Source organism: Saccostrea cucullata, unplaced genomic scaffold, assembly GCF_032062105.1.
Source record: "Saccostrea cucullata isolate Sc308-1 unplaced genomic scaffold, CSIRO_AGI_Scuc_v1 ctg5762, whole genome shotgun sequence".
Taxonomy (NCBI): Eukaryota; Metazoa; Mollusca; class Bivalvia; order Ostreida; family Ostreidae; genus Saccostrea; species Saccostrea cuccullata.
The window spans coordinates 1-27,264 of NW_026934288.1; the positions used below are offsets into that span (position 1 = coordinate 1).

Genomic DNA, 27,264 nt, shown 5'->3' on the forward strand with positions numbered 1-27,264 from the left:
AACCTTTAAAACACAAAGGCAACATTATATTATAATCAGAATAAAACTATAGGAGGAAAAGCATTTTGAAAGTATTACACAGAAATTTCTATTTTTAGTAACCACGGCAACACAGTTCTCACATGAAAATTAAAAACCGATACACAGAATTATGTATCTTAGTGTAGTCTACTTGTGTGCCAAGTTATATTGAAATCAGACGAAAACTGTTGTAGAAGTCCGAAAAACCTGACGTTTTCCTGACTTTTTTCGATTTTGATTTTTTACAAACCAGGAAAACGTAAGAACCGGCGCCATTACGAAAAATGGGAATTCGCTGCCTCCAACCGGAGGTGGCATTTTAGGGTTGATTTTAGATACTTGAAAACGGAATTTATTATCAAACTCAGAAGTTGTCAATAGTAAAATACTTTTATTAATTCCCTATTTCATTTTTATGGTTCATTTATCAAATATACATTCTGATGAAAACATTTTATCAGACTATCGAGATGTCTTCATTTCGTGCATTTTAAAATCTCTCAAGTCATGTAACGAAATGTGGAGTGATCTTTTCTTTTCATCAATATTGGTGAGTACTAGAAGCATTTTGCTATTCATAAATTATAATTTCGGCATTTAGTTCGGTTCGCAGGTATTGAAAATCAACTCGGGTTGGAAACGGCGAAATTTCCAGTTTTCATAATGGCGCCAGTCTAACGTTTTCATGGCACGTACATATAAATATCTAAATCGTTTAAAAAGCCCGGAAAACGTCAGATATTTTGGACTATAGGATAAGTATAGCATTTTGAAAATATTTCATTGAAATTTCTGTTTTTAGTAAATACGGCAACACCGCTCCTCAAAATCAAAAACTGATATACAGAATCATATATCTTAGTGTAGTTCTACTTTAGTTGTGTGCCAAGTTATATGGAAATCAGACCAAAACTGTAAGAGGAGTAGCATTTTGAAAAATTGTTTACAGACAGACGGACGGACGACGGACACATTACTATCCCATAAGCTCAGCTGGTCTGACCAGTAGAGCTAAATCAAATTAATACGAAAAGTAATGTTTATATTCAACACGGCTTCTACATGTATCATTGTGTTAGGCTTTGACTTAACAATGTAAACAAGTAAGATTGCATGAACTGCTTAATGAGATTTTATTAGCTCACCTGAACCGAAGACTCAAGTGAGCTTTGTCCGGCGTCCGTCTGTCTGAAAAAATTTTCACATTTCGACTTTTTCTCAAGAACCACTGGGCCAATTTCAAACAAACTTACCACAAAGTATGTGTGGAGGGAATTCAAGTTCAAATGAAGCGCCACGCCCTCTTTCAAGGGGAAGTAATCATAAATTAGTTAAAAAATAGTGGCATCATTTAAAATTCTTCTCAAGAACCACTGGGCCAAGAAAGATGAAACTTATAATTATGGAATCATCCTCAGGTAGTGTAGATTCAAGTTTACATAGGAAAACACAGGGAAATTCTTTGAAACTCTTCTTCTCAAGAACAGCAAAGCCATGATTGGTCATATTCATACGAAAGCATCCTTGGGTTAGTGTAGATTAAAGTTTCTTCGAATCATAACCCCCAGAGATAGGGAGGGGCCACAATGGACTATGAAAGTTTTACATACTAGTAATACATAGGAAAATTCTTTAAAAATCTTCTCAAGAACATCAAAGCCATGATTGATCATATTTATATGGAAGCATCCTCAGGTTGTGTAAATTCTTATTTGTTTAAATCATGACTGCTGGGGGTGGGATGGGGCCAAAATGGGGGGGGGGGGTCCAAGTTTTACATAGAAAAATATACGAAAATATTGTTAGAAGTCCTCTCAAGAACAACAAAGCCATGATTAGTCATATTTATATGGAAGCATCCTCGGGTAGTGCAGATTCAAGTTACCCCTGGGATAGGGCCACAATGAGGTATCAAACTTTCATATAATACATATATAGGAAAATTCTTTAAAAGTCTAGCTTTCTAAGAACGTCAAATCCATGATTGGTCGTATCTTAATGGAAGCATTATCAGATAGTTTAAAATTCAAGTCCCCCTCCCCTCCATGTTAACGTTTCTATACCGAACTGTTTTTTTTTTCGTAGCCAATGTGCTCATATGAGCGATGTGGTCCATGGGCCTCTTGTCATTTAATAATTGAATCATAAGATGTATAATTAAGTCAGAACGATGATATAGCCACCTTCGAAATACAATATTCACCTCGCCCTTCGGTTTCAAAAACAAAACAAAAGCAAAGAAAAATGGCCATAATTGTATATTATTTTCTACTTTGTAGGGTCTCAGCCAATCAGAGAAATAATTATTATATTTCGTCATATAATAAATACATATGCCTCGGAAAAACCCAGTTTCGTTAGGGGAAATCCATTTGATTCTAAAGGGGAGGGGCAGATGTTGGAAATAAATACATTGTGTAATATGTCTTCATCTGTCCTCGACTTGACAGAACATAAATAATCTGTACCTGACCGGTGCTTTCAACCCCACCCACCCCCCTCCCCCTCAACGAATAAGGGTTTTAGACTTGGTGGGTTTTTTTGCATATCAGACTTTTTTCAGTGAAGAAGAAAATAATCTGTCCTTGATCTTATTAGAAATGAATAATCTGTCCTTCATCGATATGGAAATGAATAATGTGATTAGGAAAAAAATTGCCTGCCCTCCCCCATCCCCTTCAGAATTAAATGGGCGTCCCTTTACCAAACTGAAGCATGGAAATCATTTAAAGACTGGTGCATCACATCGTATCTGTCGGGTATGGAAGATAATCTACAAGAAGGATATGGAGATAACGAACAGTATTCAATATCAAAGTCCATAAAACAATACAAAATAGGTGTAGAGCAAACACGGACCTCCGAAACATCAGAGATGGGATCAGTTAGCATCCCCTGCTAACCGGTCACACCCGCCGTGTAATTGTACCATTGTAATAATTCTGTCTACAACAGTTAATGTGTCGGTTAACTGCGATAAGGAAAGCTTGTAATGTTCTTTAATGATATTTGAAATACTTTGAAAGATATATACTGTTCATGAAATGTCAGTTTCTATTTCATTTACAATTTATTGACACCCCTTCCGTTCGTCTTTCTTTTGGTTTAATGAACCTGCATCGAGTATGACTGTAGAAGACACGCCCACATATACAATATTCCATAAAAATCAGGATTTTAAGTGATACATCTTATTCTTATTCACAAGCATAACACAAAAATGTCAGTCTCATACTTGAAGTGTTCTATTGTTGGTGATGCCAGGGTTGGCAAAACGCACTTGTCTAAAGTATTTGTTGGAGAGAAAGGTGATTCGAAGTATACCCCTACCATTTTTGACAACTACTATGGTAAGTTCCATGATCCTTTAAGTTTTCACAAATGTTGTATGACTGTACTTTTATGTGGTTACCTGTCTTATATTATGAATAGTGTACTAATCTCGTACTTAATTTCATAGGTCAAACATTCTGTAGAGGAAAGAAAACCAACATTGCCATTTATGATTTGCCTGGACAGCATGACTTTGATCGCATGCGGAGATTTGCTCTCAAGGACAGTAATGTCATTATCATTTGCTACGATGTTCAGAAACGAGTTTCTTTTGAAAATGTTCAGACGGTTTGGATTCCTGAAATTCGCCAGTTTTTTGGACACTCCATTCCGATAGTTTTGGTAGGGATCATGTCCAACAAAAAACAAGCTAGGGGCGTCTCAAGAACAGAAGCTATTAAAGTAACAACCGAAATGCAACTTCATGACTACTTTGAGAGTCATTTTGACGACAATGCTGGGGTATCATGTCTGTTCTCGTGTGTTGCAACAATTGCAAAGAAAATCAAGAAGAAAAATTCCTCATTCCTCCGTCGTATTTTTATGAATTGTCATTTGAAGAAAAAAGTTAATGAATTTGTTTGATTCTGTCTAACAGAATCTGACCATGTACCTACCAAAGGTGAATCGAAGTCTTATCTTCGAGAATTGCCGGTACATCCGAAGAATGTTATTTGGAAGCAATGTTGGGTTTTGACTGAAGGCATGTCTAAGAATTGTGTCAATATGCATATAATGAATAAGCAGTTGTAAATTTAAAGATTTGAAAATCGGACATGAAAGAGATTTAAAAGAAGGAAGGAATATAGCAAATATATTCTGTCGTTGAGTGGTCATGATGCGCTTTATATGTTGCTCATAAAAGCAGAATCTATGGGGGAAAATGTATATATTCAGAAATAAATATTTTTAAAAAATTTAGTATTTCATTTTTTTTTTCTTACACTTCATAAAGAGTAAGAAAATAAACATTTTAGAATACAAAATAAAGCTGCTTGTTGACAAATTATATATATCCAGCTTTATTTAGAATACAATTTGAGGATGAAAGATGTTCAATAGGGTACAAGGCTACTCGACTTTGTAACCTTTTTAAATGTCTGAAGGGTTTATGATTCTTTAATACATTGAGTGTGACATATCACGTAGGTTATAGAGATTTCCATTTGCAAATCGGTCGATGAATGATAAATATTTTATTCTTATAAAATATCTTGTTGACTTCTCTTCACGATAAGTTCTAATGCCATAGACAGACAGACAGATACAATTTTAAAATGTAAAACGTAGTTTCATCATAAATATACTGAAAAACATTTAACGTGGACAGTATATTATTATTGCTTAAGTAAAGTGTACAATGTGTACACCAAGAATTTAGCTCTGTCGCGGTACTCACATTGCTCGGAAGATGAGAAGTATACCTACTTTATTCACTGAAGGTTTACTTTTATTCTGCAAAAAATTCTTTTAACCACAAAAATGATTCCTTGTATCTGGAAACAGTATTAGGTTAACTAAGGGTGTTTTAGATTACATTCTTAAAATACTATTATACAGTTAATAAATTCAATCGAAACTTGTCATACCCTTGAAGATAGAGTAAGGGTCTAATAAGTTTTTAGAACTTGTGCAAACTCCCTTTTTACTCAGTACAAAAATATGTTGAAATTTAAATCACGTTTGTAAGATAAAAACACCGTTACACGTGTGTACACATGTATTTTACCTTAACAATTCACAATTTTAAGTTATAAAGAGGAAACAAATTAACCTAATGTATTTACTATTCAGACATATTGAATTATTTCGTACATTCTGTTGAATGTCAATGTTACTTCACGCTTTCAAAACGAATAACTTATTGATTTTTAAAACACAAGTATATTTGAAAGATACATGACATGTATAGTGCGTAAGTCTGCTTGATTGTTTTTACGAGTTTAATGTCTACCAGTTTATTCTATTAAAAAATGCAAGATCATATTGTAGGTACCAACAATTTCTGAAATAAGGCAAACTTTTGACAAGCAAGTTGATGAAATACAGATATCAATAGTCTCGTTACAAATTAACATTCCGGAAGTTCTGTGGTCTAAATTAAGGCATTTGCGGACTGGCGTTTTCCATACAAATCGTTTGGCCATTATATACAAACCTTATTGCTGACGCATTTTTCTGTTTGGCTCACCATGATAAGGAGCATCGGACTTTGATTCAAGTTTAAGTCATCAAAATATATACGAAAAAACAATAGCAAGCCAAGTGATGATTTGACATATTGATGTACACAAGGACGCATTCTCAGGTAGTGAAGATTCAATTTTGTTTAGTTTATGGCCGCAAAGATATGGTAGGGTTTAAAATTACTATTTTAAAATGTGTTAAACCTTCTGATAAAGAACAGCTAAATTACGAATAGTCGGAGTGATAGCAGACATTTTCTGCCAGATTTTTACGTGTTACAGGTGGACCAGTATGACCTTGACCTGCGGAGTAGGATGGAGTTACAATGTACCTGTAGTAGCTCGACATGTTTTACATAGAAACATACATGTATAGGAAAAAATACTTGTATAAATGGAAATCTTAGCCAATCGCAAATTTAGCGATTTTTCCATAAAGATTGGTATTTCATTTTTAGCGAAAAGCAATCTAAGCGATTTCAAAATTCTCACGAAAGAAGCTATTACAAATTAAACACAATTAAATTTAGCGATCTCAAAACCCTCGCATAAGATGGCAAAAGTAAATCCTCGCTAAAAATTCTACTTATACGTTATGCTAATGAAGGAAAACGGCCAGAAATAATCAGGTGAGCATTGATGTCCATGGGCATTGGTAAGTAAAGCAAACAGTGACCCAACTCTTTCACTATGTAAGGGGATTTGTGTTACTGAAGAAAAACACAAATTCGGATGTACCGGCAATTCTCGAAGATAAGACTTCGATTCACCTTTGGTAGGTACATGGTCAGATTCTGTTAGACAGAATCAAACAAATTCATTAACTTTTTTCAGACAGTATTAAAGATGTTGTTTTCCTACATCTTAGGTCCTACTTTTACATCGAAATGCTGAAAATTATATTTATTTTCATGTCTATTGCATAATGCAGAAATATCGTCTATATGATGAATCTTAAATGCCAAGCTCCTTAGAACTATGACAAAGAGGCAGTGGTGTAATCAGTGTGTAGAATGTCAACAACACAAAATTGATTAAACGTAGAAGAAAATGTCAAATAAATCCAGTAATTCACTACCTACATAATATTGTTTTTCCCCCGAAACTTTTAGCTTAAATAGCATTTTGTTTCTGAAATGCTACAGCTGCAATACTAGTAAACGACTGTCAGAAGAATTCACCGAAAGGCCAAAAATAAAAATTTGTTTGCTTGCAGTTGCCTTCCGACCCACTGAACATGCATTCGACACAAACTTTTTTAAACAAATTTGTATAAGTGTATTGTTTATAAGTTTCGAGTTTTTAGGATATTGAAAAATTTTCATTTTCTTTTAATAAATAGCTTGCTCTAATTTGTTACTTCGACAATAATATTCATTAATTAGAGCATAAAATAAAGAGGTGAACCAGTACATTTAATCCAATAATTGTTAGTTTTATTCCCTCAACTATTTCATATAATAGTTGCACTGTATAAAGGAGTAAAGCTTGAAGTAAAAATCAAGTAATGTATAAGGTAGTACCTTGTGTAAAAAGAATGATGTTTTGCCACATATTGCAAAAACTTCATTATAGGCGCCAGCATATTTATAAACGATCTCAAAGTTGTGATATACTTGTACGTTTATTGTCATTAATAAAAATTCAGTGATTCATTTGAGATCGAGAAGGATCAAATTTTGTAGGAGACAGCGAGAGTTTCTTCAAATAGAATTGACAAAATTGAAATCCATGGTTCGATTTAAAGGTGCATGGACACAGATTTAAAGTTATACTATTTTTCATTAATACACAACAAGATTGCCACTTGTGTAATTTTTGTGTCCATTTGTGTCCATGCACTTTTAAGTCGATAGCAGCTGTTCATATGCTTTGGTACTTTGAAGTAAAGAGTTGCGGGTCCTTTGAATGAGACCTAAAAAACGAGTCTTGTGTTTCGCCAGGAGTTTATACGATACAGATCACTTACTGTTCAATGGCTCTGATAGCCCATGCAATAAAGTTCAACATTTTGAGCCATTTACCGGCATATAGTGACATTTCTCTATACCGTACAAGTACACATTTTAGCGAGACGCAAATTTAGCGATTTGTCCTTAAAATATGGCATTTTATTTTTAGCCAGGAGGAATTTCAGCGATTTTAAAATGCTCACTAATGAAGCTATTACAAATTAAAAACAGTTTATTTTTAACGATATTTAATTTAAGCGATCTCAGAACCCTCTCTAATAATGACAAAATTAAATCCTTGCTAAAAATTATGCTTATACGGTAAATGAAAAATTTTGGAATGGAACGTACTGTAAATGTATTATTTAGTGTGTAGGATATCATGGATATTTTGCGGAAATTGATTTTTCAACAATTAGCTAATGTAAATTTGAATTAGAGTTTTTTGAATATGCTAGATATAAAAGTATGAAATATATACAAGTATAATGTGAGTATTTTTAAACATTCCATGGAAAATTTGACATCACAAGACTTTACCAAAATCAAGAGACTAAAACCTACGACTTTTCAACTTTATACACCATTTCCCCGCGATAAATTGAAGTCCAGGTTTTTTGATATCATTGGCAGCTGCTTTTTCAAAAAATATATGAACTCGTAAAAATACTATCTTGTCATGGTCATTTGCACAATTATTTTGTTAAAGAAAACATTCCGATTGTACACAGACGTTCTTTGAAAAGTTATCATTAAAAAGAAGCTTGGGTTTCTGATTGACAATATCTTTATGCTTTTTGGACACATGGTCTTCCAACATCTATTGGAATTACCAATGGGTACCAATTGAGCCCTGTTATAGGAAAACCTATTCTTGTATTCATATGAAGCAGACTTTGTCCAAAAATACGTGAAAAGAAGAAAAACAGTTTATGCCGATACGATATATCCTGTTATTAAACGTACCACAGAGTCTGACACATCTGTTTCATTTTGGATATTCTACAAAAGACGTTAATGGTAATCTATCAACCAAGCTTTAAGATAAACGTGATGACTTTAACTTTTCAACCTCCCTTACTTACATGTATGCAGCAATATTATATATCAATACCTTCATCACTTGCATATGGAGTTTATATCTCTCAGTTGATTCGATACGCAAGAGTATGCTCTACGTACATACAATTTCTAAAACTAGGTAAAATTTTTATACTAGTTGTTTGGCCATTATTTACACACTGAATTGTCGGCGGAATTTCCCGTTATTTCCCGATCATGACAAGGAGCACACGGCGGGGGTGACCAGTCAGCAGGAGAAAACCCCCACTCCATGGCACCTGATCCCTTCTCTGATGTTTGGAGGTCCGCGTATGCTCTGCTTCCATTTTGTATTGTTAAATGGACTTTTGAGCTTGAATACTTTTCGTGATCTCCTTAAATATGAAGAATGAAACGGCTACTTTTGTTATAATATTATTTTTTCAAAGAAATTAACAAAACCAAATTAAAAATAATATGAACAAGCCTCAAGTTTTTCTCTGTCATCTGTTTCAGCACCGGCTAAAGATAATAAGATCATTGGCAAGGTAGGGTTTAATGCATGGGATTTTTCACTTATAAAACAGTCATTGAGAGTGATCTCCCGTTTGGATGTCTCTAAGCGGTGAAAACAAATAAAGCGTTTATTACTAAACAAAAACACGTACGTGTTTTTCAACGGTTAGAATCAAATCTACAGCAATAAAAGAAAAGCAGTGATGCCTTTCTTGTACATTGTGTTAAGGGGACAGACAGTCAGCAGGTCGTCATTTACCATAGGTGCATGTATGCTCGGAAGGGCAAATATGGGACAGATGCTGAAAGTGGTGATAGCAAGGTAGACCGCATGAGAACGATTCTATAGGTCATGTGAAGTAACTTCACATAAAAGTTAATAGTTAATCCAAGCCTTTATTTGTTTATGACAATTTGATTCCAATAAAGTAAATTATATGATAGAAACATTCAACCAGTCTCTCGACCATTTTGAATAATAATTAGATGCTAAGGGAAGTAACTCAAAATTAAAGAACAGTGCTGGTATTTCTGTGGGTGGTTCAATATTTGATTTTTACAGACAAAATAACTAGTTGTCGTCGGAAATGAAGATACAACAATGCATTTTATTCATAAACTTTATGAAATAAGTGGATTTTAGAGATGGTTAAATATAATATAAGTCCATTTTATCAACATTTTACATAGGAAATGCATTGAGAATTGTGAAAACAATGCATTGATTCGACAAAATCCATAAAGGAAATTAAAGCTGACCTGGTGGGTTTAACGGACCAGAATTAAACATGGTTGGTACCATTAAACCTGTTTAAAAGTTCTTGAAATTTTTGTATACGAAAGCCAGGAACCTTACCAATGTCTGAGGAACATGTTCTCCAATAACAAGACTGATAACTAAGTCTTCGCAGTCTATACCCCTGGACTTACAATCCCCACCTTCTTCAACATCTCCTAGAGCATCAACGATGACATCAAAGGTACTTAGAAGGTTAAAGGGGGCATCTGTGTGTTGATCACCTTGTTTTGCAGAGATATCTGATTTTTTTCTTCTTTTAACAAGTTCATGTTGGTTAATATCTAGGTTTTCCTGAAATTTGCACATTTTCTTCGTCTAGCAGGAAGATGATTAGACAATATCCTGCACTATCGTCATCATGTTTCTGATTGTTTGCTGAGAGGACGCATGTACAGTCGATAGGTTCAAAGTGTGCGTGACAATGGCCATAAGTTGCATTAGGATACAAATCCCGGATTCTTCCTTGGACACCCTTACGATGTCCTTTCATGTTGGACACCCCATCATAACCTTGACCAACTATATTGTTTATATTAATTCCAACTTCATTCAACTAATGAATGAAACTTTCTGTCAAAACTTCTCCTGCTGTTGATTTGAAACTGCCAAAGGCAAGGAACTCTTCCTTAACCATGAAAAAATTGTCAAAAATCCCGTACACAAAGAGATATCTGCTCTGTATTATTTTTGTCTGTGCGTTCGTTTGCTAGCAAAGAAAGTGCACCTACTTTGTTAAATTGGGCAGCAAGGTCTGGATTACTTTGAGCTCTGTATTCCAACATTGCAAAAAATCACTCTCTGCATGATGTTCTGTTTATCACACGATGCTTTAGTCTCAAAGAGAATACGCAAAATTTTCTATTGGTTTGAATCTGTTGATCATGAGCCTTGCTAATTTTTCATCATTTTTTTTTCTTTACTTGAAATAATACACTTGAATCTGCTTGCCTCTAAATTACCATAGTGTGTAAAGCATTCTTTTAAATGCCTTGCAATTAGGGAGCTAAGGGTTTTCCAGTCCCCTGTTGGTTCCCTGAGAATGACCTCTCTTTTGCATTTCTTGCTAAACTACAGACAGGGTGTGCAATAAACACTGTCCTTAGAAATGGAGTACCGTAACCATCTGTGCTTTTGTAGCACGTCATAATAGTCGAGCAATATCGTTTAGCATTAAAAATGAGTTATATTGATGATTTTATAATACATGTATATACGTTTTTGCATTTATTTTTTCTTTTGTTTGATTGTTTTTGTTTATCTTTTAGAAGCTATTTTAATTCATCTCCACAAATTGTAAGGAACGAGTGATTTGTGATTTAAGTTCTCTTAAATAGAAAGAAAAGAAATAGGGAGTGAGGTCTGCATAAAATACGTAAAGATTCGAGGAATTTATTTTTATGTAACTGTACATGAAACATATGGAGATAACGAACAGTATTCACGATCAAAAGTCAATAAAACAATACAAAACAGTAGCAGAGCAACCACGGATCTCCAAAGAATCAGTGGTTAGATCAGATTCTTTTATAGATCTGTCAAGCACTTCAAGAATTTGTACACAAAAGATGATACTTATCGAAACATTTGGCTTATGCAAAACGTATAATTACCTTTCCGTTCACTCTATTGTTTGTTGTCCTGTTTATGAGTAGCAGATTTTTTTCTAAATTAAATTATTCTGTTATAGACCTCAAAGTAAGTTCTGAAATTTCACCTTGAATGACTTAACCAAAGTATCACAATCAAACGTTCGGTCAACGAACTGATCGGAGTAAGTAAAATTCAAGTTTTTTAAAGATTACTTTTTAGGCATTTGACGTCAAATGATATAAAATTAAAAGGCAGGACCTATTTTTAAATTTACTTTATAATTAACTTTGTCAGTTTATTCAACTTTCAAATTTTTAGCTCTACTGGTCAGAGACCAGAAGAGCTTATGCAATAGTAATGCGTCCGGCGTCCGTCTGTCTGTAAACATTTTTTTTAAAATGCTACTGCTACAGTTTTGGTCTGATTTCAGTATAACTTTGCACACAAGTAGACTACACTAAGATGCATACTTCTCTTTATCGGTTTTTGAATACGATGAACGGTGTTGCAGTGGTTACCAAAAATAGAAATTTCTATGAAATACTTAAAAAAATGTTACTTCTCCTACAGACCTGGTTTGAAATACTTTCAAAATGCTACTCCAAATACAGTTGTGATTGTAATATAATTTGGCATGCAAGTAGACTATACCGAGATACATAGTTATCAGTTTTGTGTTTTTTGATTTTGACGAACGATGTTAACATGGTAACTAAAATTGAAAATTCTGTAAAATTTTATTAAAAGCTACTCCTACAGTTGTAGTCTTATTGCAATCGTGCCACAAAAAGAGACTTAATCAAGGATCGTTATTCTACTTATTGCTTTTGTAAAGTTTAATGTCCCAACTGCTACTTTTCTCTTCCTTTATTGTAAGTACAAACCAGTAGAGCTACAATCTCGACAGAGACTTCTGGTTCTCATGAATCATGTTAGTTTTTCAATTTATTTACTTGCTTAATAATAAATATTCAGTTATACTTTCTTTTATTATATATAAAAGTGACGTCTTTTCTTAAATTTTGGTAAGGTCATTATATTTCGTATGAAAATTCCGTTAGAAAATATTATTAATATTGAAAAATAAAATCCAAGTAATTACAAGTTCACAATATGGTAAGCGTTCAATGTATATGCATGACTTTTGTTTTATCTCTCGAGGCTGCTATGTATTCAGTGGTCTTTTGTTGTTATTCTTTTGTTTGACAAATGTTCACTCGCTTTGTCGTTCTTGTAGACATGGCACGAAAACTGAACGTCTATCTACATGTACTTGAAACTCTAATAAACAAAAGTACAAAATAATAGGGACATTATGAATTTTCTCCCATCTAATGCATCAGCGAATATCAACAGGAAAAGGCTGAAAACTGTATGATATACATGTACTTACTTAAGGAAACACTGTAACACGGGTATGTCAGGGCATCAACGAAAAAATAGTTTTTCGTATGTCACCAAATTATCAACAGTTACCATCCCCCTGCAACTCTTTCTCTCTCTGAGTCTCTCCCTCTCTCTCGGGATGTAGTGAACTCCCCATTCCCTAACGCATTTAATCTCACTGTCATTCTCTTTGTTGTCTCCCAGTCAAGTGTACTTGTACAGTACAAAACAGAACATGTTTTATATTGTAAAAAGTGTTTGCCTTTGCAAATAAAAGCTCTTACAATGAAAAATGAAGTAACATGAAGGACAATTTGTAGGGTCAAAAAAGAAAGATTAATTCGTTAGAAAGAAAAACATTGAATACAACAATAACTAGCTTCATGTTTATATCTTTTCACTTCTCAAAGATTATGTACCTGGCTGCTGGGATATTAAACTTCGACGATCTTATTTTTTATATCGGTCTCACTTTTACAAAAGAAATAGTGGAAAAGTGAGATTGAGATCAAAAGTGAGCTCGTCTAAAATTTTTGGCCTTGGAGCTTACTGTCTTCCTTTAGAGAAGGAATGCCACAGCGTCATCAATATTAATTTTTTTTTCTGTAACATTTTTCCAGACATTTCATCAATTTTATAGTGTGAGTTTCTGCTTTCTACCTTTTCTGGCTCTTGGATAATGGCCAGTACATTGCCCAGGGTATACCTTTGTTTTTCTCCTTTACTTCTTGATCTTTTATCACAAACTCGTTTTCGTCTTTGATACAGCCATTTTGCTTAACTTAGTGTTCTTCTATCTTCTGTTCTAGCAATGGCTCTTCAGGCATACTACATTCGCTGTTTGTCTCAACATTTTTTTCTGTTTTTAATGCTGTCCATAACATGATCTGTATTAAATTTCTGTTGAGATTCTGTGTGTTCCCTAACATTGTTTTTCATATCATCAATAGGTACCACTGCAACGAAGTGATTTGGTATTCCGTTGTGGGAGTTCATATCGGATCTTGTCAGAATACAAACATCACGGGAGGAGGAAAATGTGATCAGACTCGAAATAAAACATGATTCGAATCTACAGTTGGTTGGGGTCCAAAAATGAACACGGGGTTGATTTCACTGCATGAGCAATTTCTCGACAGGACAACTCTGTTTAAATCCAGTCGTACATTTGGATTTCCAAATTTTCGGTAAATAGAGAATACTGACGTGTTCAAAACCGAAGAGCTAACAACATGAATCTGCCAGATTCCCATTAAAGACCTATCAAGACGGATCTTCAATGTCTCCATTTTGAAAATAAAATTAATTCAATTGTTCTTTCATCAAGAAGCATTCCCGGCACATACATGTCTGAATACTGTGCATATATTTTTGGCAAATGCTTCTGACTATCATGCACACAGCCCCTTGAGAGAAAGGCATAGTCCAGATATATGTCTTTGTACAAAACAAGCTCATGAAGAATTCTCACTTTCATCTCACTGGTGTGTTTTGGTTCCCCGAAAGCAAATATGCTGCCAGTGGAAGGCAGGCAATTTCCATCTGCATTGTTTTGCAAGGTTTTTTTGAAGCTGTTTTCCTACTTTTTTGTTTCTTTGAATGTAATTTTCTTTCGATCTTGTTCACTCTTGAATTCTTCTGACTCCGGTTTAAATTTAATGCTGTAGATTTTATTCTGTAGCTGATGATCTGAACATTCTTCTCCCTTTTGACACTCACAGCTTAAATCTCTATAAAAGATGACTCTTTCCATGGGGAAACTAGTTGATGGATTTTCATAGTCCTAGAAATGAGTTTGGGATCCAGTTTATCCAGCATTTCCTGAAATTCTTCTATTTCTGATTCTTTTATAATACTTATTTCAGTTTCACCACCAGCAACTGAATCAACAAATGTCTTTGCAGTTGTAATATCACACCCCAACTTTACTTTGGAGCCTGCCTTTCATTTAAGACTTCCTCCAACTGCATCCGGTATGCCTTTCCCGTGACCAGAAAATCCAATCTTGCGAAATTCCGTTGAAAACAAGGAGAAATTACATTTTTGCCGATATTGCGTGGTTGGGCCATCACTGAAGATATAGATTTTTTGTACCTCTGGAGACTGTTCTTTAATTCTCTGTATAACGGGCCTCAAATGTGCTCTTATTGCACCTGGAACATGTGCAAGACTTTCTGAAACTGTGGCAAATGTCTGCTTTTCTTTGATGCCTGTAAAGTATATTCCTGTGTGTAAAGAGAGCTGCTTTTTTGAAGCCCCAAGGTGCATACTTTGTATTTCATTACTCGTTTTTCATACATAATTCTCAGAAAAGTCAATATGAAGCAAATTAACAGCTGTCCTCGCCAAGGTTTCCTTTTCTCTCCCTGTAATACCTATACTGGTTTCTAATGCTGAAACTGTGTCTCCTGTAACTTTGTATCTGACTACCAAACTTGTCTACTAGGTTGGAAACTTGATCGGTAAATGTTTCTTTTACTCTGAGTGTAACAGTTTTTCCATCTAATTTATTTCCACGTTTAATCTCTCTCTTTTTTCAGATTTAGTTGTCCATTTTCCCCAACTTATTTCATCGTTTCTTTTTTGTTTGTCAAACTTTAATTCATTTCCTTCCAACTGCTTATCTTAGCTCTCTGCTCCAATACATTTGCATTTGCATCTGAAAGATGTTTGATATTGTATACTGTTCGTTATCTCCATATCCTTCGTTGTAAAGAGTCACATAGTATTCTGTGCTGCTTTTTTGACTTCATCCCTGTTGGTAGTCTTAAAATATCATCTCTTTCATAAAATTCTTGAAAAATTTTGTACATGCGTCTGGAGAGTGAAGATCTTTGTGATAGCTTGTTTCGAGTATGTATACCACAAATTTTCATTGCTACTGATTTCAATTTGTATTTCCGCAGGATGGAGCCACTGAGTATATATACCTGCAAACTTAAGTCTTACTCTTATTAGTCTTGATTTTTGTGCATGTTTAAGCTGTTCAGTGAGAGTGTTGTGAAAATTAATATTCGTTTAACTTTTTTTTGGAGAAGTTTCTCAACAATTTTCTTGTTTTGGAGCGTGGCGTCAATGTTTCTTTTTTCCTTCAAGGGGTCATTTGATTTGTCTTTTGCTCTTTGAAATCTTTTTCTGTATACTGCTTGTTTCTTCTCCAACATTCTTATCTTTTCTTTTAATTATTCATTTTCCCAAAAGCATTTTGTTTCTTATCGTTTTATCTTTCTTAAGCTTGTTAGCTTTTGGTTTGAAGAATTTATAGTAGATGGACTTTTACTTTATGTACGAGGGGCTATCAAAAAGTTCGTGGACAAGCGCCATAAAATTAAAGCCGCTTTAGGTACGTCTATGAATTTTAAAATATTTAGTTATCATCATATTTTCTATCTATAGAATAAACCACAATTCATAAATTTTATTTTTAAATAAATAAGTAAAGTTTTTATAAGCAATGGTATGTCTAGGCGGCGCAACCTCGTAAACGACGTTTTTTAGACCTAACTGTAACTATGATTTAACTATTTTGATATAAATATTTGACATCCAAATATCCCGTTATTTTTGGCGTTAATTCAGGTATGTGTTGAGACACTATTGTTCCATAAAATATGGAATTTTTACCTCATTCTGGAAGTTCTATGAAATTTTATTGTAAATTTTACATCGAGTATCCAAACAAATATTGCCTTGAAATGACGTCAAAAGGGGAGAAGGGTTTCCTTTTCCAACTTTCTATAAAGTTTTGCCCCTGGAAAAACTGGTATACACCTAGGAATGTTTAAACTGGCTACGGAGAAATAATTTGCATCCACGTTACTTGTTTTTTAACGCCAAAATAGACTCAGAGAGAAAAGGGATGCAAAGTTAATGTCGATTTGTAGTCAAGGATTGAAAAATCTACATGCATCACGTCAAATAATGACGTTGATCATGAATTTTAGCTATATTGAACTCCAAAAAAACAAATATGCTGGCACAATCAAGCGAGGATCTTTCCCAATGTATAAATCCATTTGCAATAATATATGCATTGAAAGCTGCTGTTCATGACATTGTGAAGTCATAAAACAAGACGGGTTAAGTCCTTACTCAGCTCTAGGGAATCTCATCAAAATAAGTGTACGATGTAGAAGAAGCGGACATTGAAAAATAATGATGTTGTCGGACGTCATGAAACTAAGCGGCGACAGCGCCGGCTAGTCGTATAATGTCGTTTTTATTTAATAATGATTTGGGAAATAATGAACGTATCAAGCTAAAATTTTCAACATTTCTTTAACTTTTGTTGTTTTAAGTTCTTTATAAATTTTATAAGCTCAGGCAACATAGTACTAATTTTATAGCCCCAGTCCACGAACTTTTTGATAACCCCTCGTACTTTTGGAAACCTTTTTTGTTGTGCTCTGACTTACTGTTTGTATTGCCGCCATTCCTTTCTTGCACTTCTATTCTCTCTCTCCGTCATATCTTTCACACGTTTTTACCTCTGCTGCTCAGAAACCAGAAGAGCTTATGCGATAGTAATGCGTCCGTCTGTCTGTCTAGCTGTCTGTAAACAATTTTTCAAAATGCTACTAGCTCCTCATACAGTTTTGATCTGATTTCAATATAACTTGGCACACAAGTAGACTAACTAAGATGCATAATTCTGTATATCGGTTCTTGATTTCGATGAACGATGTTGCTGGGGTTTCTAAAAATAGAAATTTCTGTGAAATACATTTAAATTGCTACTCCTCCTACAGTTTTGGTCTGATTTCAATATTACTTGGCACACAAGTAGACTACACTAAGATACATAATTCTATATATCGATTTTTGATTTCGATGAATGATGTTGCCGTGGTTATTAAAAATAGAAATTTCTGTGAAATACTTTAAAAATGCAAATCCAAATACAGTTTTAGTCTGATTATAGTATAATGTTGTATGCAAGTTGTGTACACTGAGGTACATGATCATTATTCTATTTATTGCTACTGTAAAGTTTCAAGTCCCTGCCACTTTTCTCTTTTTTCCCTTTGTTTTAAGTACCAATTAGTAGAGCTACAGTCTCGACGGAGACTTCTGGTTTCACTTTTCTCTTCCTTTGTTTTAGGTACCAACCAGTAGAGCTACAGTCTCGACAGAGACGTATAGTTTCACTTTTCTCTCAATATTTTTTCTGTACTTTTGTTTCTCTTTAAGCAGATATTCCTGCCTTCTTCTTGGAGAGGCATCTCTCTTTTGTCTGTATTTTCTTTATCTTTTTTTCTTTGTCCCCATTTTTATTTATCTTTAAATTAGAAGAAAACTTGCATGTTCAACTGTTTTTACTAAATACTGAACTTTAAACTATTAGTTTTAAAATAATGTTATATTTTTCTGGCAAAGGATTTTTTCCCTACTGAGTTTTTTGACATTTTCTTCAAGCCCATCAAATTTGAAAATCTGCTGTCAACAACTTGCCACCGAGGCTGATAATAAGTATGGAACCCAGAAAGGTTCATACTAAATATTTCTATTTTCATTTGTTTTTTTATATATCAGCAGAACAGGAGAGACAGAGAAATTTGTGGGACACACATTTTAGCTTTGATATTTTAAAAACAGGCATATTTAAAAATTAGTTAGTGGTTGTATGGCATATGTTAAGAATAGTTTTAAGGAATCACTGTCTAGTTAGTTTAGTATGCCAGGGCATCAACGATAGTGGGAAACATGGCATAGTTTGCATATATAACGGGCGCAGCCCGTTATGCATAAATTATCCCATGTTTCCCATTAAAGTGTTTAAAATTGCACATCAGTTGTATCTTGGAAGTCAACTTGACATACGACTAAATTAATTGAAGGTGCATTTAAAATGAAGACAACTTGAAGTCAACTGCTTGTATTCCTAAAATTGTCAGATTTAACAATTTTTTGAAAGCAAAGTCTAAAGTCTTGTGTTAAAGTTCAGTTAAATTGAAAACATTTTATTTTTCTAACTTCTTAAAAATTTGTGATAATCGGGTTCATTTAACACTTAACAATTCAAATTTCTAAAATGATTTTGAGTTATTAGAATGTTAATATATTACAGTCGTTTGGCCAGTTCCGAATTTTGACCAGTTCCGAATAATTATTAATTTAAGAGCTGATAATTGATACATTCAAAGGTGTAAAAATAAATTGATACCGTTGGTAAGAAGGCTTATTTATGAGTGTTTGAATTATGCGAAGTTTTGATTTTTTGCCGTCAGTTCGGTTTCGTTATCGTACTCGAAAGAGTCGCCTCGACGACATTCTTTTAAAATGCAACAATTCTGAATCACCGCGACGTGTAAGCCTGCAGAAAAACCTCTGTAGAGACATAAATTTTTCGCATAAAACAACATTCCAGGTATCAAAAGTAATATGTACTCTAACAAATACTAAGAACTTGTCTAAAATAACTATTTAGAACACTGGAAGATATCGGAATATTTTTGTATTGTTATTTTACTATAGTTCCGAATACCTATTTTAAACACTTATAAATTCATTCCTCGTTGTTTTCTTCATTGTAAACGTGACTTTTTATACTTCAGCTTGAAAAGCAGGGGGAAGGGATAGATAGTGATGTGATGTTTGTCCATTCATCCGTCTGTATGTCCGTCCGTCTGTTTCTACGTCCGTCCGTCTGATACGCTTTGGGGTACCCATTTCTTATCCACAACTCCTCTTCTTCCACTGAATGAAGTTTAATGAGGCTTCTCAGAATTTAATGAGGTTTTCAAAGAATCTTTGTTAAATAGTGCCAAAGTAATTCAAAATTACTTTAACCATTTAATATGTAATTATGGAGAAAAATGAAATAATAACACTTAAACTATTAATACTTGCTTCCTTATTATTATCTCTCAGTTGTTGCCATGGAAACAGATACTTAAGTTTATTATAATTCATCATTATAAAATTTCTTTTATGTGATGAAATGAATTGCTTTGTTGTAAATGTTCCGTAAATGAAACAAGTGCATTTTTGAATCTATGCCAAATATAGTCAGATTCCAATGCTTGGTATTTGAAGGCTGTTTCCATGTAAAACGAGTGGGTTGAACAAAGAAAGATATACTTCATGAGTTACTTGATGACCTCAACATCTACCATGATCAATAAAAAAAAAATTTCAAGAAGGGGCCTAAACTAGCCCTTAACACATAATTATAGGTCTATCAACTTTGGAACGTTTTAGATTTTTAGAAATTCAGAATTAATTTAGATTGTTCAAATATTAAAGTTTCAAATAACCAAAACAATTTCATTGTCAAGAGTTTTTTGTATTTTACTTTAAATATCCAAAATATCAAATTTCCAAAACCGATTTGAAATTTGAATATTTAAAATTCAATATTCTAACTATCCAAAAGCTCATTTGCTTTTGGTGTACACCATCTACACCCTGTGCAGGGCATGTGTAGGTAATTGCACCGAAAATCAATATGGCTGACAATGTTGAGACGGTAAAACTGCAGAATTATTTATTTTTTTTTTTTGTTTATCTGAGTTTACTGTCAAGTATTTGATAGGTTGGTTGTGATGAATTGTGTTAGAGTAATTTAGTGGACCGTGTTTTGTGCATTTTATGGAAAAATGAAACACTTGGTATGTTGTACGATAAAAAATAAGCAAGTTTGGGATGTTTGGGTGATTAATTAACTATATATTTAGACTATAGCTAGATATTTAGTTATAGAGGATTTTATAGGTGGCTATGAAAGAGTTTTATAAAAAAATTCTTCACCTTTCATAAAATGTTTTGTTTTTCAATAAATTTAAAATAATTGTTCACAATCGCAACAAATATATTTTTAAAAATCTTCTGCAAATAGGATTCCCTCAACTAGTTGAGCTACACTACACCCAATTTTACTTGATTGTAAGGTGTAAATCATCTACACCGGGTGAAGTAAGGTGTAGACAAATCAAGCGCGCCCATTATGACAGACTAGGAAATCATGACATTGTATTTTTGATAAATTTTTGTGTCTAATAAAAATTCTCATAGGCTTTGGGGAGGGGGGTACACCATCCATTCGTCAGGTGCCAGTGGTTATAGCTATATATTTACATCCACGGAATATTTTCTCCTTTATTTCTTAAGAAAACCCATTGCGTTAATCACTGCATGCATGAACTACATTACTTTAGGCATGTCGCCTGTACAGATTTCTTGATCAGTGGCTGTTCCATCAATGAAACGTATAAAGACGTTTGCATCATTAATACAATAATTAAAGTTTTTAATCCTTCTTTAGATGATTATTTAAACAGATATAAATATAAACAATAAAATGTCTTTTTTTGTTTGTCATTACTGGAATTAACGGTCGCAGCTATTGCAGAAAAAATTTACATAACCCGCTAACGCGGGTTATGTATTTTTTCTGCAACAGCTGCTTCCGTTAATTCCAGTAACAACAAACAAAGAAAGACATTTTATTGTTTAAATCTACGTATGATTTATCATCTGTATGACATTTTTAAACCATCTTAATAAAGAGTCTGAGAGGGAATATGCAGAACAGAATACTAGTATTTCAGAAGAGAATATTTCCTTATATCATGGGGATATCTTAATCAATAAGGAGAAATGTTTAAATAGTATGCGGAGGGAAGGGACATCACTTATTCTGAAAATATTCTTGTGCAGTAGTTTAAATTTCGCGGGAAGAAAAAATCAACGTCTATATTTGGTATAGGAGCTCTTCAGCTTTGGAGGTAAAATCAGAGGAGTGCCTGTACTGTTGGGAAACGGCAGGATATTTTTTTCGTAAGTCATGTTTTTTTAAATGTTATAACTCACATTGGTAACTGATATTTCTTTGCTATGTATTATTGTATTATCATTAACGTATCACAATACCTGAATCGCCATTTTTTTCTGGATAAACATTGGTATGTGAATGATGGACAATTAGTGAGGCACCGAACAGGGAAATCCTGAACAACGAAAAACAAAATGCAGTCCTTACAAGATAGAAATACACTTACCCATGATTATCAGAATATCGTTAATATATTTGTTACTTCTTTAATTTTTAAAAAAATATTTTCAATGTAGGTTTTCTTAGTCTAGTTCCTGTTAAACATATTCATATATTCCTTTGCAATGGTAACGTCATTAATCACAATACTTGTCAAGTTTTATGCCAAGGAGATGAAATTGAGATGTAACAATTGCTTGTATTGTGAGGATATATAGGCCCCTAGTTGGAAATAATGAACCTGTTTAACATTGTTCATCGGGCTCTAAATAGATACCTCCCACTCCATTCCAGTTAGAGATTAACACTTAAATACCTGTGAACTCTAGAAACAAGCACCTGCTTAAGGTCTAAAAAAAATTACTTGCAGGCCCTATGTCAGCCTGGGAATTGAGTCAAATAGACATGATTGATTGATTTATGTTGTTTAACGTCCCTCTCTGAAGATGCCACACCTTTGCCAGTGGAGAGCTACAAATTTTATCCTATACTCAGGACCATTGAGCATTGAGGGATCTTTTTTGTGCCAGCACCTACTGTGACACGAGACCTTGGTTTTTATGGTCTCACCTGAACGATGGATCCCCATGTCACAGCACAACTTAAGGATGGACTCCGTATTTTGTGACTCTAGAGCAGGCGCTCTAACCACTGCACCACGTGTGGGACCGAATAGAGAACTTTTATCAAACATGTACCAGTGCAGACATGAACATACAAACATTTGATATGCACCATCTGTAGTGTATACATCAAACATAATTTTTCTAATCTTAACCCATTCAAGTGATCATGCTTTAATAGTAGGCCAAACTGCCTATCCCCAGCCCACCCTCTGCCCTTACTATAATAATAAAATTGTTAAATTGGGGTCTTAATGAATTAATGTAATGAATACCAAGTATTTTTCTTGTGAAGCCCACACTAAATTCCAAATTGTATCAGTATTCTATTTCTGAGAAAAACACACAAACTACAACATGCACAAGGGCAAAATACATTTTACAATATGTAAGTACAATTCTAGAATTTCTCATCATCATTTGAAAAAAAACTTGGAATATGACCCAATGTTTGAAAATCCAATAATGTTATAAGATACAAAACAAAGAAAAGCTGGAGACCAACACCTTGAGGTAAAAATTGCGGAAGATTCTCACGTGTGGATACCGAAAGGTATTCAATAGGGTCTGCAGGGCTTTCAAAAAGTTTTGAACCAAGTGGTACTTTATACAAAATAGGAGGTACCACTTGGCGAACGCCGAAGGCGTGAGCCTGCTTTGCCCCCCCGGAAAAATTTTGAAATTTAGAAGCCACCAGACAGTATTTCCTGGTTTCTAGACACATAGAAGTATGCTGCTATCAGTGTTATTTTTATGCCATGTTTCAAAGTTTATTTTTGGTCAATACACATTACATTTGAAGTTTAGCACTGGATGGATGGAATTACATAGAAAAAATTAGTTATTTGAGCAGAGTAAGAATAAGATTTAGGTAAAACTTCTACATGTTCTAAGTTCTATGCTATATTTGTTTATATAAATGTGTTCAAACATTTTTTGCAAGGTTTTAGTTGTAAGTGTTATGTTTTAAATATAAAAAAAAAATTATTAAGTCACGAAAGGAAATGGAAATTCAAAATTTAAATTTAATAAAAGAGAAATGAAATTGTATTTGCATTAAATTAAATTAATTTCTGTTCTACAGTAAAGTGCAGATTTAAAAAAAAAAATTTAGAAGAAGCACTGCATGATGCATAGCATGTACCAATAAATTCAGCATATTTTTCATGCACTGGTACATGTACATAAAAAAAAATATACATGTGTAAATTAAACAAAGATGACATCAAGACTTGAGACAAAAAAATTTAGATATGACTCCCTCACTTTACTGGATATGGTTACAATATTTGGAAGAAAGTTAATGTCCGCAAGATCATTCTCTTGACCACTAGAAAACTGCTGAATCAAAGAATTAAATGTGTGGCAAAAGAAATAGTTTCTGTCTTATGTCCTTTTGTTTCATCAGAAAGTTGCAGATATTGAAGACTGTAAGTAATTTATATCGTCAGCTGCGTATTTTGACACTTAAATTTGAAGAGTTGAGGCTATTAAAATGTACAGAGGTGGTCAAAGAACTATCTGCTGTTCATGTCCGTCTCTCTATCGGTCAATTGTTTTGAAGACTTTCCGTGGTCTAGTTCCTTATCTTAAAATCATTTGTGAAAATCACTACCATGGCTTTCAATTGACACTTTCATTTCTGAAACTTGGATTCCTTTTTTTTTATTTTTTTGACCGTATTTATTTAAAATATATTCCTAGTGATTAGCTTTTGTAAAAATCAGTGAAGGAGGCATTTGATATCGAAATCTACTTTCGTTTTCGACAAGATCTTTAAGACGCGTTACGCAATCTCTTTTGTTTCATTTATTCAAACGCTTTAATGATCTTCTTGACTAACCAATCAAAAACGTTATTAGATACCATTACGGACTAAAGAATAATACAAAGCTACGTAACCACAACTTTTGTAAAACATGGTAGGGCCTATCGTATTTTGCGATTTTTTTTTTCTCCACTGAATATTTTGGCCGGTACCATGAATGAATCCAACCGGGTAAAAGTACCGGGTACCGGCATATTTTGAAAGGCCTGGTCTGTAACTAAAGTTATAAACTTAAAAGTGTAAAACAGATCACCAACACTTCGTGAGAATGCAGCAGTAAATATATTTTGTTATGATGTATATTATTATTATAAATACAGTGTATATTTACTGCTGCATTCTCACGCAGTGTTGGTGATCTGTTTTACACTTTTAAGTTTAATATTATAAGATTTGAATAGCCTAGATGGCTTTCCTAGCTATGATATATTTTGAGTCAAGAGATCCTGTTATCCCCATTCAGGCCCATTGGCTTCCACTCTGTAGGTCAATTAAAGTAGTGGATTTTTTTCTCATTGAGCAACCAATTTTAAACTTGTAAATGACTTCTAAAGTTCAATGAAAAATTATATATTGTTAAAAAAGGAAAATTCAAGATATTGTATTGCTCTTTTTTGATAGTAGACTAGCACTCATGCATATGATGCAAGGTAACATGAAGTTTTATTGGATATTTTTTTGTCAAAATGAATGAATGTTTAATTCCCACAGGAGTGATCTTATTACCAATACCTTATAAATGTCATCGAGTTGATCTTTGTCACTTCAGATTTGTAGAAATGGATATGTAGTGATTCTACAGGCAAATATAAATAAAGAACATTGATATCTTCTTCTTCAATACTTTGATAATTATATGCTCACTTGCCCTTTATAGGAAGGACAACATCTTAACATAGTGTTGAATTGAGCAGTCCAATTTTTTCTCTTAAAATTTTGACTCTAGACTGCTGGAATTTATTATAGACTTAGTACAAAGTTTAAATTATTTCTACAACCCATCAACCACTATTGTGTGCATTGATGTTGATAAGTAAATCAAATTACATTAGGTTGTTTAAATCATCCCTTTGGACTCCCCAGTAAATGAGATATTTAGATGACTAGAAAAGGTTGACAAAGTGCCAGGTGACAATCTAACACCTAGGGCACCATTTTGTAGACCATACCAGAGAGACACACTCATGCCTTCTTATAATCAACAGATAATCAGCATACATCAGATGTTCGTCTACTGGTACATCAGATGTGTGTCTACTGGTGCATCTGCTGTTTTATAATGCATCACATATGATATTCACATCTGTATCTCACTTTCTTTTACACATTTTAACCATGATAACCTCAAATCTGCACAGTGTAAACCTTATGCTAGGAGAGTTTTCTTTGTGGTACACAAGGATACTGGCAATATGGCTGAATATTCCTTAAAAAACTTGACTGATCATGACAACTTGCTAATGAATATAATGACTATCTTTTCTGCATTTGGTGCTTGTATTAAAGTTTTATCACATGTATTAAACATGTGATGATTTGATTTTAATAATCAATCAATGTAAAGCTTTACATAGGAGTCATAACCGGTGGGGGGGGGCGGGGGGGGGGGGGGGGGGCTAAGCCCCATCACTTTTTTTGCAAATATATACATAATATAAGCACTGAAAATTGGGGTTTACCTTTCCTTGTTGGTTTAGCCCTCCCCCCTTTCAAAATGCTTCTGATGCCTATGCTTTAATTTGAACTTTTGATAATTTATTGAATGTAGTTATCCAAATTCCTGATTTAGTAAACTCATTAATAAATTCCTGTTTAAAGGGAATTCATGTATGTTTTAATGGATAACTTGACCATTCAGGTATAATCATAATCAATGAGATGCTTCTACATGTATAGTTGTGACTGATAGTGGTCTGGTCAATAAACTGGGTGATAACAGACCCAAATTAAAGTTACAGGAGTTGGTCTGCCCCCCAGAGATTAAACGTAGCTGACATTTGACAATCCATGCCACACTTCTCTTTTATTGATATGTACATATGTAAATATTTTTAGGAAGAATTGTGTCATCAGACATTGTACATGAAAATAAGGTCAACAAATAAGGTCAACAAATCCAATGAGGTGATATGCCTTTGTGGGGATTACATGTGAACGAATCAGTAAATAAAAGAAGAGCAGACTATAATCAAGTGTCTGTGAAATACAAAAATGCTTCTCATCTTACAGAACAGTTTTGCCATAGTTACTAAAAGCAGAAATTTCTGTGAAATGCATACAATACAATACACTTCTCAACCTACAGTTTTGGTCTGATTTTAATAACTTCAGTTGGCTCACAAGTAGACTGTCATTATGTTATAAATTTTAAAGTCACATAAAGTTAGAATTAAGATTTTTAGCCAAATTTGGTTGGGCAGAATTTTTTAAATTTAAATGCTGAATACCCGGTATATCTACACAATGCTCTTTTGCATTTTCATTATTCAATAAGTTATTTCTCATCTATGCTATCGATTGGAAGCCAACCTTCATGACTTTATTAGTTATTTGATATAATTTTTAACTCACCTGAACTGTTTGAGTGAGCTTTATGATAATTTTGTTTTACATTTGTAGCTGACAGCTCAACAATGTTAGGGAAGCTTTTGTAATATCCTCAAGTTTTGTTATCCAAGTTCAAGTCTTTAAATGGAATGCTGAAGCTGAGGATGTTACATAAGCTCCACCATAAAAGGTTTTGGAGCAGTATTTTTTTTAAGTGCTTCTCTGTCCTGCTTTAATCAGAGAAGCATGGAGGATGTTTCTTACTTTCTAGTATGCTTCATTGTACCAGTTAAAAGTCAAGGTTTCAGATGCAATGACCACGTTCATGTTTTTGGAGCAGGTTAAAGATTTTGGACGGTATGTGCAGGTTAAATTTTTGCAGCAGGTTCTTCTAAAGTAACTACATGCACATAATAGCTAGCACATAAGCCTTATTTTGACCAAACTTGG

At 33.7% G+C, this 27,264-nt stretch overlaps 2 protein-coding genes across 5 annotated transcripts in view; both read left to right on the forward strand.

Moving 5' to 3' along the window:
• Nucleotides 1–2,621: 2,621 nt before the first annotated feature.
• Nucleotides 2,622–4,046, forward strand: LOC134240377 (uncharacterized). The gene is made up of 3 exons (XM_062722472.1): nt 2,622–2,780; nt 3,230–3,371; nt 3,482–4,046. Exons 1-3 carry the CDS (start codon nt 2,622–2,624, stop codon nt 3,937–3,939), a joined length of 759 nt encoding a protein of 252 aa, XP_062578456.1. The 3' UTR covers nt 3,940–4,046.
• A 17,457-nt stretch (nt 4,047–21,503) lies between these two features.
• The window catches only part of LOC134240376 (coiled-coil domain-containing protein 9-like), a 39,893-nt gene continuing 34,132 nt past the window's right edge, over nt 21,504–27,264 (forward strand). For all 4 annotated transcript variants that reach the window (XM_062722466.1, XM_062722467.1, XM_062722468.1 and 1 more), the window contains exon 1: nt 21,504–21,602. The gene's annotated coding sequence lies outside the window, so the exon portion shown is untranslated. The remainder of the gene's footprint in view (nt 21,603–27,264) is intronic.

Excerpts from the sequence above, each read along its gene's own strand:
- LOC134240377 (XM_062722472.1), top strand. The coding sequence starts at position 2,622 with ATGAATAATCTGTCCTTCATCGATATGGAAATGAATAATGTGATTAGG. Across the intron at positions 2,781-3,229 it reads CATCACATCGTATCTGTCGG|CATAACACAAAAATGTCAGT; the intron begins GTATGGAAGATA and ends CTTATTCACAAG. Across the intron at positions 3,372-3,481 it reads CATTTTTGACAACTACTATG|GTCAAACATTCTGTAGAGGA; the intron begins GTAAGTTCCATG and ends TTAATTTCATAG.